This window comes from Populus trichocarpa, chromosome 6 (genome assembly GCF_000002775.5).
Source record: "Populus trichocarpa isolate Nisqually-1 chromosome 6, P.trichocarpa_v4.1, whole genome shotgun sequence".
Taxonomy (NCBI): domain Eukaryota; kingdom Viridiplantae; phylum Streptophyta; class Magnoliopsida; order Malpighiales; family Salicaceae; genus Populus; species Populus trichocarpa.
In genome coordinates this window covers 6265973-6279730 of record NC_037290.2, presented here as the reverse complement: position 1 = coordinate 6279730, position 13758 = coordinate 6265973, and the positions used below count along the sequence as shown (strand labels likewise).

The window sequence follows — 13758 nt, the reverse complement described above, 5'->3', positions numbered from 1 at the left end:
GGAAATCTCTATTTACTTGCGAAATAAAAGATTATTGGATCGAAATCGAGGACGATTTTCACTCAAAATTGGCATGACAATATTAGAATTTAGGGTTTAATTTCTAGGGATTTAAGAAACAAAAAGAAAGGAAAAACACACAGACATATACGAAAAGAGAGAACTTTTATTAAAGTTAGGGTTTCTCTTACCATTGCTTCTCTTCTTTTTCTACTTTCAATCCGAGTTCAGCGTCTTAAAGAGATAAAGAGAACGGATCGAGAGAATTGTGGTAAAATGCATAGTTGTCGATCACATGTGGTGCTATATATATATCTTCATTTTTTTTTTAATTTTCACTAATAGAACTACAAACTCTGTTTAATGAGAATTAATGTAAAATGTAATATTAATATGTAAAAATACTTTAATAAGTAGGGAAAATGATAAAAATCTCTCTCTGGGTATGAACACTCCTAGGTCAAGTGAATAAAAATGCATGGAAACAGGAAAAGAGAGAGTTGGAAGTCACAAAACTCTAGGCGGATCTCATGTAGTTAGTTATATTTATTCATAGCACAAAAAGGGAAAGAGCTTGACATGTTAATAATCAATATCCATCGACAAATATAGTAATGAAAGAAATTGGTGATCTAAATAATTAAAAACACTTATAAATTGCATGGGGGGTCGTTAAAGCAGTCTAAAATATTCCTTCAAAGCTGAAGACACAGCTCAAATGAAGCTACCTGTGGCTGTGCTTTGTACGTAAGAAGGGATATTTGACCATGTGATTGCCCAATCATGTTTTCAACCATCTCAATAACATGAAAAAACGCGCCTTTGTTACTTAATTCAAAGCGCAAATATTCTTTGTAACTTGAGCCCTAAGAAAAAAATAAAGTGTTACCCGCAACCAATTCATTCCTTATTTTTTTTAGTTTTAATTTTGGACTTGCTGTTTGTTTTCTGGATATATATAGATGTGTTTTTAAAATCATGTTTTATTTTATTTAACGTGTAAATATCTTTTATCGTTAAATTAAAAAAAAAAAAAACTAAGTTTCCACTTTACTAAATGCACTTCTACCCTATTTTAACATGCCCGATCATGAAATGTTTTTATACAAGTTTCCACTTTCTACACGCGCGCATGCATATCATTTGGTCCGCTATACGGTAAGTTGAATAAATTTTTCAAATGTAAATAAATATTTAGGCATTGCTAAAAGAATTTATAGTAAAAAAAAATTAAAACTGTGTAGGGATTAATATAATATGATTTGGTTGACTTGACAGGTTCAAAAAAACCCAGATTACATATAGAAACTTAGTTTGGCTCAAAATAAATATGTAAGATAATATTTTATATATATATATATATATATATATATATATATATATATATATATATATATATATTAAAACAGCAACATATTGGATCAATTCAGGTCAACTTGGATTAACTTGTCAATCTGCATGTTGGGTTATGAGACGTCCATGATAACCCTATACAAATCAAATCAAAATATATTATGAAGTTTAATTTCCAATTAATTCAATGTTGAATGACAAAATTGAAAAAAAAATAGGCATAAAAAAATGACTCAAATCAATCTGGTTTAACCACCAAACCTGCAACTCAGGTTATGATACCGGGATAACCCTAAATTATCAATCAACCCAGTGTTGAAATATAAAATTGAAAAAATCAATTGAAAAAAAAACAAAAAAATAACTCAAGTCAACCCGAGTTTACCCACAAAACTCATGACCCGAGTTATGAGACAGGGGATAGCCTTATAGAAAACAAACCAAATAAATCATAAAGTCTAATTCTCAATCAATCTAATGTTGAAGGATGAAATTAAGAGGAAAAAGTCAATTAGAAAAAGGAAAAAAAAACTTAAGTTAACCCACCAAACACATGATCCAAGTCATGAGATTATGATAACTCTATAAAAAATAATTTAAAAAAAATTATAAAGTTCAATCCTCAATAAACCTAATGTTGAAGGATATAATTGAAATTAAAAAAAATAGATTAAAAAAAACATTATTCTATGAATAGTGTTTTGTGAGGAGGGGTAAAATGAAATCTTCTTCTCTTTTAATTTTGTATTAATATATATTAAATGAATTTGAGTTTGTTCGAGAAGAACTAGGTTGTAATAATTAGACGTGAGCAGTATTGTTTAATTGGTTTAGCATAACAAAAACATTATAAATAGATATTCAAAGAAATTCCAGTGTTTATACATGTTGAAACTATAAGTATGCATTTTTTTTATGTCATGGCAAACTTACAAATAATATAGAATATATAAAGATTCTAGCATGTATAATAATTATATATCCAAAGAAACATAAAAGATTAAAAACAATCCTAGCATGCATTTTCATGTATTAGATTAAACAAAACCAAATAAGAATGAATAATTTATCCTTAAAACTTTATTGCTCCCATTTTGTGTGAATGTTTGCAATAAATCTCTAAAAATTTGATAAACATCACCTTGTTTAGATACACTTCTAAACAAGGTCTACGAACAAAAAATAATGTAGATTAAGTATCTCTTAACAAAGAACCTAAACTCTAGATTAGAGAGGAAAACCAAAGCATAAAACAACATTAAAAAGAGAAGAAAACATTGAATATATGAGGCGAGGAAAAATATATAAAATTGGACTCGTGCTTGTGCTCGAGCCGAGCACACGTATTTGGGCTAAACCCTTACCACTTTGCTAAGGTTTATTTATTATAAGACAATATTTTATTTTTATTTTTTAAATTTGAGATAGAAGGTTTTAAATTTCACAGCAAATATGTCAATCAAGGATTTTTAAGATTGGTTTCTCATTTATAATTTGTTTTGTGTTTCACGTTAAAGAACTCATGTAGAAGAATTATTTTCAATAAAGTTTTTAACTCTAAAAGTAATTACTAAGACCTAATTTAAATTTTGCCTCAAATATGCTGATTAAGTATATATGTTTAATTTATTGAAACAAATTCTATCTAATAGTTACTGCAAGTCCATATTTCAACCTTTAAAATGAACGCATCGAAAGAAACCGTAAGTAAATTTAAAAATAACACTCTATTAGTATATCTAATTAATGCGACCCATTTTCAAAAAAAGACGAAAGCAGATCAGGTTTGAGAATAATCAAAGTTGGCTTTTTTCAAGATCTTTTAAAGCACATCTTTTAATTTGATATATACGTACCATGACAGTTAAAATTGCTTGAAAATATACACAGTTAAGAGCCATCGCGTCAATATTGGCTTTGTGGAAAATCGGACAAGCTAGTGTTTTTCTTTTTAAGTGAGCCAGCTTGATTTCTACTGCTCTCTCCACTTGATTTACCATATAGACTGAATACAAAATCTGTGAATGGTTCAAAAATAAGTCTGCCACACTTCGAGAGAAACATAATTCTTGAAGATCAACATATAAGAGCATCTCATGAGCTAGCATACAGCTGAATTTCTATATTATGCACCACATTTTTTAGACTAGCCAGCAAGAGAATGGCTAATAACCAGAAGAAAGTTCAAAAGATGCAAGACAAATACACCAAAAAGAAAGAAAAGAAAGAGGCCATGAACTCAGAATCTCTATTTAGACCTAATTAAATCATGTCTGAACTCGAACACGAACTGAATTGGACCATCTTTGAGTTCCTTCTGAGCTCCACAAGAGATCGTTCCCAACATACAATCTTCATTCACAACATATAATTAATGAAGTTTTTTTTTTTTTACTAGAATTGCTAAAAAGATAATCTGGTACGATCTCCATCGATTCATACACTCTGCTGGGTTTAAACATGCTAATACATTAATGTCTTCATAGTACATTAAGGTGGGGAAAAGTAATTAAATTAGACCAAAACCAAAGAGAATTATAAGTCCTACCATTCTAGGGTTTCTCTACTTAAACTCTAATTGCAAAGTCCTTGAATCATATTCCAGCTAATCATGATTATAGATCGTACCAAGAGGAGGCAGGTACCATATCCCACTTGCTTTAGTTTTCTTTGGCTGAAGAGCGCTACCTCCACAAACCCCAATGACAAAAAAAAACAAAACAAAAAAAAAACCCTGGAGCTTCACCACACAAAACCATAGACAAAATCTATAAAGGATTGCTAGTGGAAGAAGAACTAAAACTAGAAAGATCTGTCCATGAAGTACCACTCCGGGTACTGATCATTCCCTGGAATTCCCAAGAACTGCCTTGACATATTCAACTCCTGATTGTCTTCCATTTTCACAGAAGCTAACGGAGTAGCTGTAGAACTTGATATCTTTGGCCTTATATGATCAGCTCCACCACCATAACCAGATGGTTCAGCACCACCTTCAAATGGGTATAACCCAGAAGCAGAAGAATCCAATCCTCCCAAAAAGGGTAATTGTTGTCCTTGCTGCATCCTCCACTGGTCAAAACCGCCCATTGACAAAAGAGAACCTCCAGCACCACCATTACCACCAAGACCAGCACTAGCTAAAGCACTACCCATTTGAAAATTCAGGTCACTTGCTCCTCCAACAAGAGTTTTTGAAAGCGCACCATAATTTAACCCAATATTACCAGAAGCAAATTCAGTATGATGGTGAAGTGGAGCCATGAACCGCATGGGCGGAACCTGTGGTCCAAGACCAAATGTATCACTGGTCCCGCTGTTAGAAGAGACGGTGCTCGAGGAACAGGAACCGGTTTGACGGTAACCACTTATTGGAGATTTTGAGCTGCTTTCCTTGCTTCTCTTGTTCCTCCTGCAGCCTCCTCCAACAGGGACACTCCTTAAGGCACCTCCTCTAGTCCAGTACCTTCTACAGGTTTTGCAAAAGTGGCGAGGCTGGGTGAGACTGTAGTTATTGAAGTAGCAAAACTTGGTGTTGGTTGATTCACATCTTGGACATTTTAATGCTGGCTCCGGCAGAGGTATGTTTGCCATCCGTGCTCGATCTGCCATAGAACCGGGACGGATGGATCCTGCACCTCCACTTCCATGAGGTTGTGGGGGTGGGGGTGGTGGAGGTGGAAGATGCTGGGTAGCCGTACTGCTACTTACTCCAGTTTGGTGATTCGGTTGCTGCAAAATAGAGAAAAAGCAAATATCTAGTATATTCAGAACAAGATATAAGGGGAGAAAAAAAAAGAGGGAGGGGGAGGAAAGTAGCCGGAATGTTTTTTATCTTTTGAATTTTGGCTTTCTAGGATAAGAAACCTTAAGAACCAAAAATTGAATAAACACTTACTTGTTGCCAGTTGGCTGGATCAAGATATGCTGGGATGGAAGAAAAATCCATGGTTCCTATATGAGCTTTCTCCTTTTGTAAAGGTTGATGGGGTGATTTTTGTTGGATAATACTAGTGGAGAATCACATCAATAAGAGGAAGTTCTTTGCAGAGAGAAGCTACAGGGAAAGAAATGAGAGAGAGAGAGAAAGAGAGAGAGAGATGGTGAAGAAGGAATGAAGACCAAGAATAAAGGAGAGGACTTTATATAGCTATTTATATCATAACTTAGTGCTTGTTTGTTCTAGCTTGATACCTTTTTGTTTTTTATTGCGTTTTAGGGTTCATAGAAGAGAAGGCGACGTTTCTTAATCTATAAGATTCTTTGTGGCTCTGTGCCAGTAAAAAAGAGATTAGTGGCCTCTCCTCTTGCATGGAAAAAGGTTATCTGTATGATTAATTGTTTTGTACAAGACCATTGCTTAGAGTGTGTTTGTGCTTGTGACAGTGTGTTTGTAAACCAGCTTGTGGCAGTTTGGTCTACATGGATTAGTGTTTACTTAGCTAGCTTCATTAACATGATTAAGTAAAAGATAAAAGAAATGTCAATTAAAGAAAGAAAAGGAACTTCTCGGTGCCGTGGTGATCACATCGTCACTAATCAGTATTATGTGACCCGACTGTATGAACCTTTTCACCGGTCTGGTCTGTTTTCTCCCCCACTCTTGCTTTATTTTGCATGGGAATTTTAACATCATCGCTACTTCCACTGTCTCTTTGACCGCGTGGGTTGTACTCTCTAATGGGGCTTTAAGGACGTTGGTCAAACTAATCTGCTGTGTTCTCACATCAACATATATACCACGATATTACACAGATGATAAAGATTGGAGATGGCAAACTCGCATAAATAACTAACCATGACTTCAACATTCGAATCTCTTTGTTCCTGTGATTAGAGGAAGGGAGAGAATTAGCTTTAAAAAAAGGAAGAAATTGTTGTTAGCTATACTCTTGTTGTTGCTGTTGGCATGTATTCTTTTCAATAATAAATATGTACATGTGTACTATACATGGATGTAGATAATTAATCCTATCTAAACCTAATGAGCTTTGTATAATGGATTCTAATATAATAAATACAATACTAATACTACAACAGATAATTAGGTTTAGAATTATATTTGATCATATTGTTTTAATACTCCTCCAAAAGTTGAATACAACAATCATATCCAGCTTGAATCATATAAATGTAAACCAAGATGATGAGAGAGGTTTAATAAGCACATTAACAATCCTGCTTGGATCGTAGAAATGTAAATCGAGACAATGGGAGAGGTTTAATAAGCACATCAGCAACCCAATCATCAAAATAAATAAATTGAACTTGGAGTTTCTTTTGAGCAACCATGTCATGGACAAAGTGAAAATCAATCTCAATATATATCATGGAAGCATGAGTAATCAAACAACGAAAAAATGAGAAGTTATTTCAAAAATACTAAGTTCATGAATTAGAGATCTAGCCAATTTAAGTCCAACAATAGCATTATCAATAGTTTTATATTCGACCTCTATAAAAGTGCGAGCAACAATATGTTGTTTGTCATATTTCTAAGGCATCAAGTTGTGACCAAGAAAGATAGCATAATCACTAGTAGACTTTCGATCAACAATATTAGTCCAACCATAATCATTAAACCCATTAAGTGAGAGATCACTTTGACAAGTAAAATGCAGCCCAAAGAATAAAGTACCACATAGATAATACAAGATGCACTTAAAAGCCAACCAACAAGCATTAACAGGAGAATGCATGAACTAACATACCTTGTTAACCACAAAATAATTTGTAAAATGATTAAATATAGTACTACCCAGGCTCGAATGGTGCTTCGAGTTATTTCTTAAGAGCTTGTTTAGTATTATGGTAACGGTTGCTTTTCAAAATGTTTTTTTGCTTAAAAATGCATCAAAATAATATTTTTTTTTATTTTTTTATTTTTATTTTTGAAATCATCACATCAAAACAATATATAAACACCTAAGAAAATTAATTTCAAGTAAAAAAAATAATTTTGCAAAAATATTTTCCAATCGCAAAAATAAATGGGGTCTAAATCCTAGATGTATTTCCACTACCCGAACTGAGAGAATCAAAAAGTCCATGGGATTTCCATAAAACCACGATGTGGTTTGAGAGTGGTAGTAAAGGGTTAAGGTTTTTTGGTGTACTTTTTCTCAAGTCTTGATGAATTAATCCATGAATAAATTGATTTAGAGTGATAAGAATAGTCATATTAAAAGGGTAATATAAGAAATTAGGTGAGTTGGTGAGTTCTACAACTAGAAGTTAGGTTTCTAAAAGGGGTTGTAGAGAGTTTGAAGTTCTTTTTGTTCTTCATCTAAAATTGTCATCTAATCAAGGTAAGGAAGCCTTGAAATATCAGGTACATGCATTATAGGATATGTTAGTGTGTGTGAAGAACTTGGATGTGAATTTAATTGCTTAATATATTGTTTTCTTGTGCTGAAATGTTATTCATATATATGGAATTAGGTTTGGCTAAGTGAGAATTATGTGATTTGAGGAAGCGAAAGTAATTGTATTTGGCTCTTATGGGTTTTAGCCATAAAGAAAAAAAAAAGGGTTAATTTTGAATTTTATAAGTATAGAAAACTATTGTTGACGATATGTGTTGAAAATGTAATGTATGAAGGATGTGTTAGTTAGTTAATTTTATTAAGTGTGTTGGTAAGGGAAGAAGGGACTTAACTTTAAAAGAAAAAAGATTATAATTGATTGATAATGTGTTTGTTGAAGTTTAAAATATATTAGATAGGAATAGTTGGTCTAAATATTGAAAGAATACATGGAAGATATTTTATTATTTGCTGTGTCTACGAATTTAAGTCTGGACAGTTTTGATATCTAGATTCCAACTGATATTAGAAAAGGAAAATGACTAAATTTATACTATGACTCTTCATAAAAATTGTAGGTAAAGGTGTTGCCTTTTAATTGAAACAATTTTTTTTATTTAGAGTTATAGAACTCCATATATAAACAAAATACTAAGGGAAGATCAGGCTGGAAGCTATTGGACAAATTTGATGTCTGACTTCTAGTTGAGTTTGGGATCTGATATTGATAAATTTGAAACATGTTCCTTCATGAAGATTGTAAATAAATGTGTTAACTTTTAATTTAAACAAGTTTTCCTTTATTTGGAGTTATAGAACTCCATATTTGAATTAAATACTAGAGAGGGATATGGTTGTATGTCATAGGGAAGATTTTGTTGATTAACTTCTAGCTAGATTTAAGACTAGTAAATGACAGAAGCTTGGGCATATTTCTTCATAAAAGTTGTGCTTGAAGATGTTGATTTTCATTAGAAACTAGCCTTACTTTGAAGCTATAAAACTCTAGTTAGGGATCGACAACCGCAAATAAATCATGTTGTAACTTGATAGATAAATTGTATGTGCGTGTGAAGTGAGTAATATTTAGTAGGTTAATAAGTGAATTTGATTTTGTTTCCTTCTTAACAACTGAATATGTGTTTCTTAAATTTCAAAAGGATTAAACCACACTTGAATCTAAATTTCAATTGCTGATTTATGAAAGAAACACTAAACAGTGTTCAGCATATGTGAGTTATATTAATTTGAATTATTTTGCTTACGAAGTTATCTTTGGTATAGAACTTTAAATAAAATATTATGATGATGAAATTGAAAAACACGTAAATGAATATACGTAAGTTTGTGCATGTGGAATCTTGAGATAAATGAACACTTTAGATGGCATTTTGATATGAACTAAAGTTATTGACTGTGAATTGAATCTTGTTATAGTCCAAGAGAGGGAGCTGAAACGGCCCAGCATATGAGTGTAGGCACACGACAACATGCCTCAAGTAGATGGTGAACACCCCCATCAAGTGTGATCTTTTTACAATTTAAGTTGTTACATTATCGAATTTAAACTTGAGGTGCATGTACTAATAATTAATGTTTTGGGAAGAATAATTGGATTGATTGGCACTAGAATGAAAGTGCTAGAGTGTTAGATATCTATATGAGATATCAAATAGATGATGACTTGCAAATGAGAATGTTAGAAAGATGTGGTTTTCAATAGGAAAAGCCGAAACCATTAGCAATTGTTTTGAATTGTTGGATTAGATGATATTTTAAGGATTTACTGAATATAATAGAGCTCAAGAAGATTTTTTATTGAAAGGTTGGAAGATAAGTTAGCTAGAGTTATGGGCGTCCAGTTGGGACAACTAGATTAGGGGTTATCCAAAAAGGAATGATAACCGGAACTTAAAAAGAAAAATTGCATCATCTTTTAACGGAAAAAAGACATGAGGTTAAACCAAAATAAGAATTGAGTAAGAATTGCAATTGGATAGAACTTTTAAAGAAAAACTCTTCTGAAATGTTCATTCTTTGGGTTGATTCTTATTAATTTGCATAACCAATTAAGGTATTTCACGGTTTCAACATGAGGTAGTCTTTCATAGCTTTGTTTCTTTCTGCATATCTAAGCGGGTCTTGTACATGCATTAAATTATAGTCTTATGTAACTAGAAAAGTGAATTACCTTTTTTGTTTTGATGGGTGATTCACATTTTTATATGTAAACTGAATGTTAACAACTTTTAATTAATGTACGAAAGTAGTATTGTAAGATTGATACATGTATAATTTGTATAGTAAGTATTAATCTTTTGTTTAATATAAACTTTTAATTGCTTTCATATTTAAGTTACATTGGTTATCAAAATAAAATAATCTGAATAGTGGATTGACTAAAATTCAGGATGATTGGACTATTGATGATGATTTAGTTATGAACTTAAAAAGTATTGTCGATAACTTGGAAAGGCAAGGATACAAGGGAGACTCGGTTGAAAATTTAAAAAATATATGAAATCATAATTAATGAGCCATTAAATAGTGATTTATCATGGATAATGGACTTGAATAACTTAGATTTCTCCCTAAAAAATGGGGTATGTTACAAAAAAAAATTGACCAAATTAAAATAATAAAAAAAATTATTTATTTATATACTAACCTTGAACTTTCTAAACCATGCCTCAATCGTAGGGTTCGGTTCAGGATTTTTTGAAACCTGACTTCACTAAAACAAAGGCACTTTTATCGATGATTTCATTATCGATGTTATTGTACGAGCAACCTCAATATTTGTAAATCTAAAATTCCTAAAATTCATTGAAATTAATTATTCAAAAATTATCCATTGTTGTTTATTTTTTTAATCGTGCATGCAATGAAAACAAACTTACATTAAGTGATCGGGCTTCCATTGAGGAGATTAGTCTTTCAATAAGAAAACTCCTAAAAAATATTTCGCTTAACTCGATTATGGGTCACACCAAAACCAGAAAACTTTTGCTTACCAAATTAAAAATCAAACACAATGTCCTCGTACAACAAGACAACATCATACAATTCTTCTTCCGGCGATACCGGTGGTGCAATATCTCTTTCAATTATACCTATAAAATAAGTCATTTCTATTCTTTCTGTACTTATGATCGGTTGGCAAGAACCTTCAGTGACAATACAAAAATGATGTTTTACCATCATTTGTTAAGGTGAAAACCTTGTTATTTCCATATAGTACATATATGTTAATTTTCCATGTGTGCTCCAACCATAAACCATTTCATACATAGGAAAATCATTGATGATCTATATCAAAGCTTCCTTCATTTGAAAATTTTATTTCCTTAAGACATCATACATTAAAAACCTGGATGACCACAATTTCTTCAAATCATCAATCAACAGTTAAAGACAAACATCTATATTTTTATTCGGAATATTAGGACCGATTATGATCATAGGTAAGAAAATGAACTCCAATCTTTTTACACTTTCCCGGTGGCAAGTTGTAAACCATAAGTATTACTAGCCAATAAGAATATATGGTGCAATAAATGAACTGGATGAATTGAATATGTCTATACATAACCAAACATGTATATTCTATGGTTCTATTGAAAGCTGAGGATGCATTTTATTAAACTGTTTACAGGCTTCACCATCGAAAAAGTGCACCATAACTCCATCAACTGCATCATATAAATGATGTCATGTTATGTGCTCAGTATTATTTAGAGACATGAATAATCTTTGCAATCTATGAGTGATCGAGAAGTATCTCAATTTTTATGTGCGACAAGAGTCATTTCCTTTCTAGTTCTTGGTTTATACCGAGCATGCCAATAGGTTTTGACACATGTTAATTTTCAGGTATCCTAACTCAGGAGGTTTCATCATGGATTTAGCAGCATAAAAGTTCTCTTTCAGCCTATTCTCTTCAAGTAAAATGCTTCTCGCATATTCGATGATTCTATCATAATCAGCCTCGCTCAACCCATGAACTGACTTGATGGTGAACACATATGTCATGGCTGATAATTTACTGTGATTTGTGCACTCATCCCATAATGGTTTGTTAGAATCTTTCAAAAAATCAAAAAACCTTGTTGCGTCTGCATTTAGTTCTTCATTTATGATTGAATATTCATTTTCATCACCCTAATTTATTCTCTTGCATTCATAACCATACTCTTATAATGATTATTATTATCATATACAACTCCATTATTTATTATTTATAAAACACCTAAGTTACAAAATCAAACTCAAATTCATCAAATGACAAACAAATATAATTTTTTGAAATCTCAAATAAACCCTAACATTTACAAATCATGCATTCGTACAACAAATTTTTTTGGGAAAAAACTATAAAACAAGTAAACACACAAACAAACTATATATATTACATCAAAATGTCAAAAAACTGTTAACATTTTAAAAATGGGTTACAATAAAAAATGAGTAGTTCTGGTTACTTGTTGTAGCGAATCTTAAAAAAAAAAGAACCAGATGCTGACAGATTAAGTGTTGGTATTGTAGGATTTATAATGATAGGATCTTGATTTGTGATAAAATATGAGGATGTTGTGTGTTGTTTTCTGTAAAATAAAAGGGCAGAAAAAGTGATATAATATTCCGTACAAGAATCATTATTATTCATACTTCGCACAAATCATAGGGATATGCTTAATAATCTGAAGAAAGAAACTAGAGAGATAGAGAAAAAATTAAATATGTGAGGGAATTCTACAATCCACCACGTCATTTTTTTTATAAAAGATCACAATGATTGATTATTAGTGTTTACCCATCATTCTAGTATAAATGTATTCAATTCAAATACTATATTTTTAGTTTGGTTAATTAAATTTTATATTCTCTAATTCATTCAATTAATCATTATGGTATTTTTGAATTTATTCGATTAACCCCTATGTTCCTTAAATCTCTTCAATTAACTCAATAACATTATTAAATATTTATGTATAATTTATATCACAATAAATTATCTTAGAAGATATAACGAGACTTGAAAAAAGTTATTTATTAAATTAATTGGACAAGCTCATAGAACAAAGGTAAATTGAATAAATTTAGAGAAGATAAGAGTTAATTAACTAAATTAAAATTATATTGATATAAATAAATGAATAGTTGATACAAACATAGGAGCAAATTTAAGGGTTTTATTGTTAAATATATATACACACACGTACAATTAATAATCACTATTGTATTTATGATTAATGTATTACACTATTAATAGAAAAAAGACTTTGCTAGTTATTTACTTACAAATAATATTTATTAAATACATTATTGTTTAATAAAATACACTTTTTTTAAATTCTTGCTTTATTATTTACAAGTTATACTATTGTTCCATATGCATTATGCTAGTAATATTAGCCGCTGTGCCCTTGTGATGCAAGGATCCACTTATCCATAAAGCCAAGTCCATTACAAAAACTTCTAAAGCCCAATTCAGCACAGGAGAATTATAAATAAGCCCAAGAAATAGTTCAAAAAAGCTTAGGCCCATACCAAACCGAAACCCATAGCACTTCCTTCTTTCCTTTCTACGTTAGATAGTTAAAAAGATTGTTTCAGAGAGAGTACATTCACTTCCAGAATTTCAGTGATTAAAGCCTATTCCATTGTGATGGATCAGTATTTCTTGCACTTTATTAATTATAAATTTTATTCATAATTAAAGTTGTTTAATTAGCATATTTTTTGCACATAATTAAGGAAACATGATAAAACATAAAATGCAAATTTGTAGGTATGTGTGTGTAGTAAAATAATTTCTAATTAAGATCTGAACTTACCGTTGAGTTTTTTTTTTAATTTGAGAGATTAATATTCGAGCTATTTTAGAAAATATAATTTTTTTTTAGTTTCGTTTCTATTTTTATTTCTATATTTTATATTATTATGTTTTTTTAGTTTTTTTCTATTTGAAATGAATAGTTTTTCTAGTTTATTTCTACTATTTAATATTATTAGAATAATTTTTCTAGTTTTTTCTATATAAATAGTTGTAATAATATTTTAACAAGTGAGATATAAATAAATACTATATGGATTAATT

General features: G+C 30.9%; 1 protein-coding gene across 1 annotated transcript; it reads right to left on the bottom strand.

The window, feature by feature from the left end:
• Positions 1-3802: 3802 nt before the first annotated feature.
• LOC7454919 (dof zinc finger protein DOF5.1) lies at positions 3803-5490 on the bottom strand. Its single transcript, XM_002308117.4, has 2 exons — positions 5252-5490; positions 3803-5085 (listed from the first exon to the last, which is right to left on the bottom strand). The coding sequence occupies exons 1-2, from the start codon at positions 5300-5302 to the stop codon at positions 4156-4158; spliced, it is 981 nt and encodes a 326-aa protein (XP_002308153.1). The 5' UTR covers positions 5303-5490; the 3' UTR covers positions 3803-4155.
• Positions 5491-13758: the final 8268 nt, after the last annotated feature.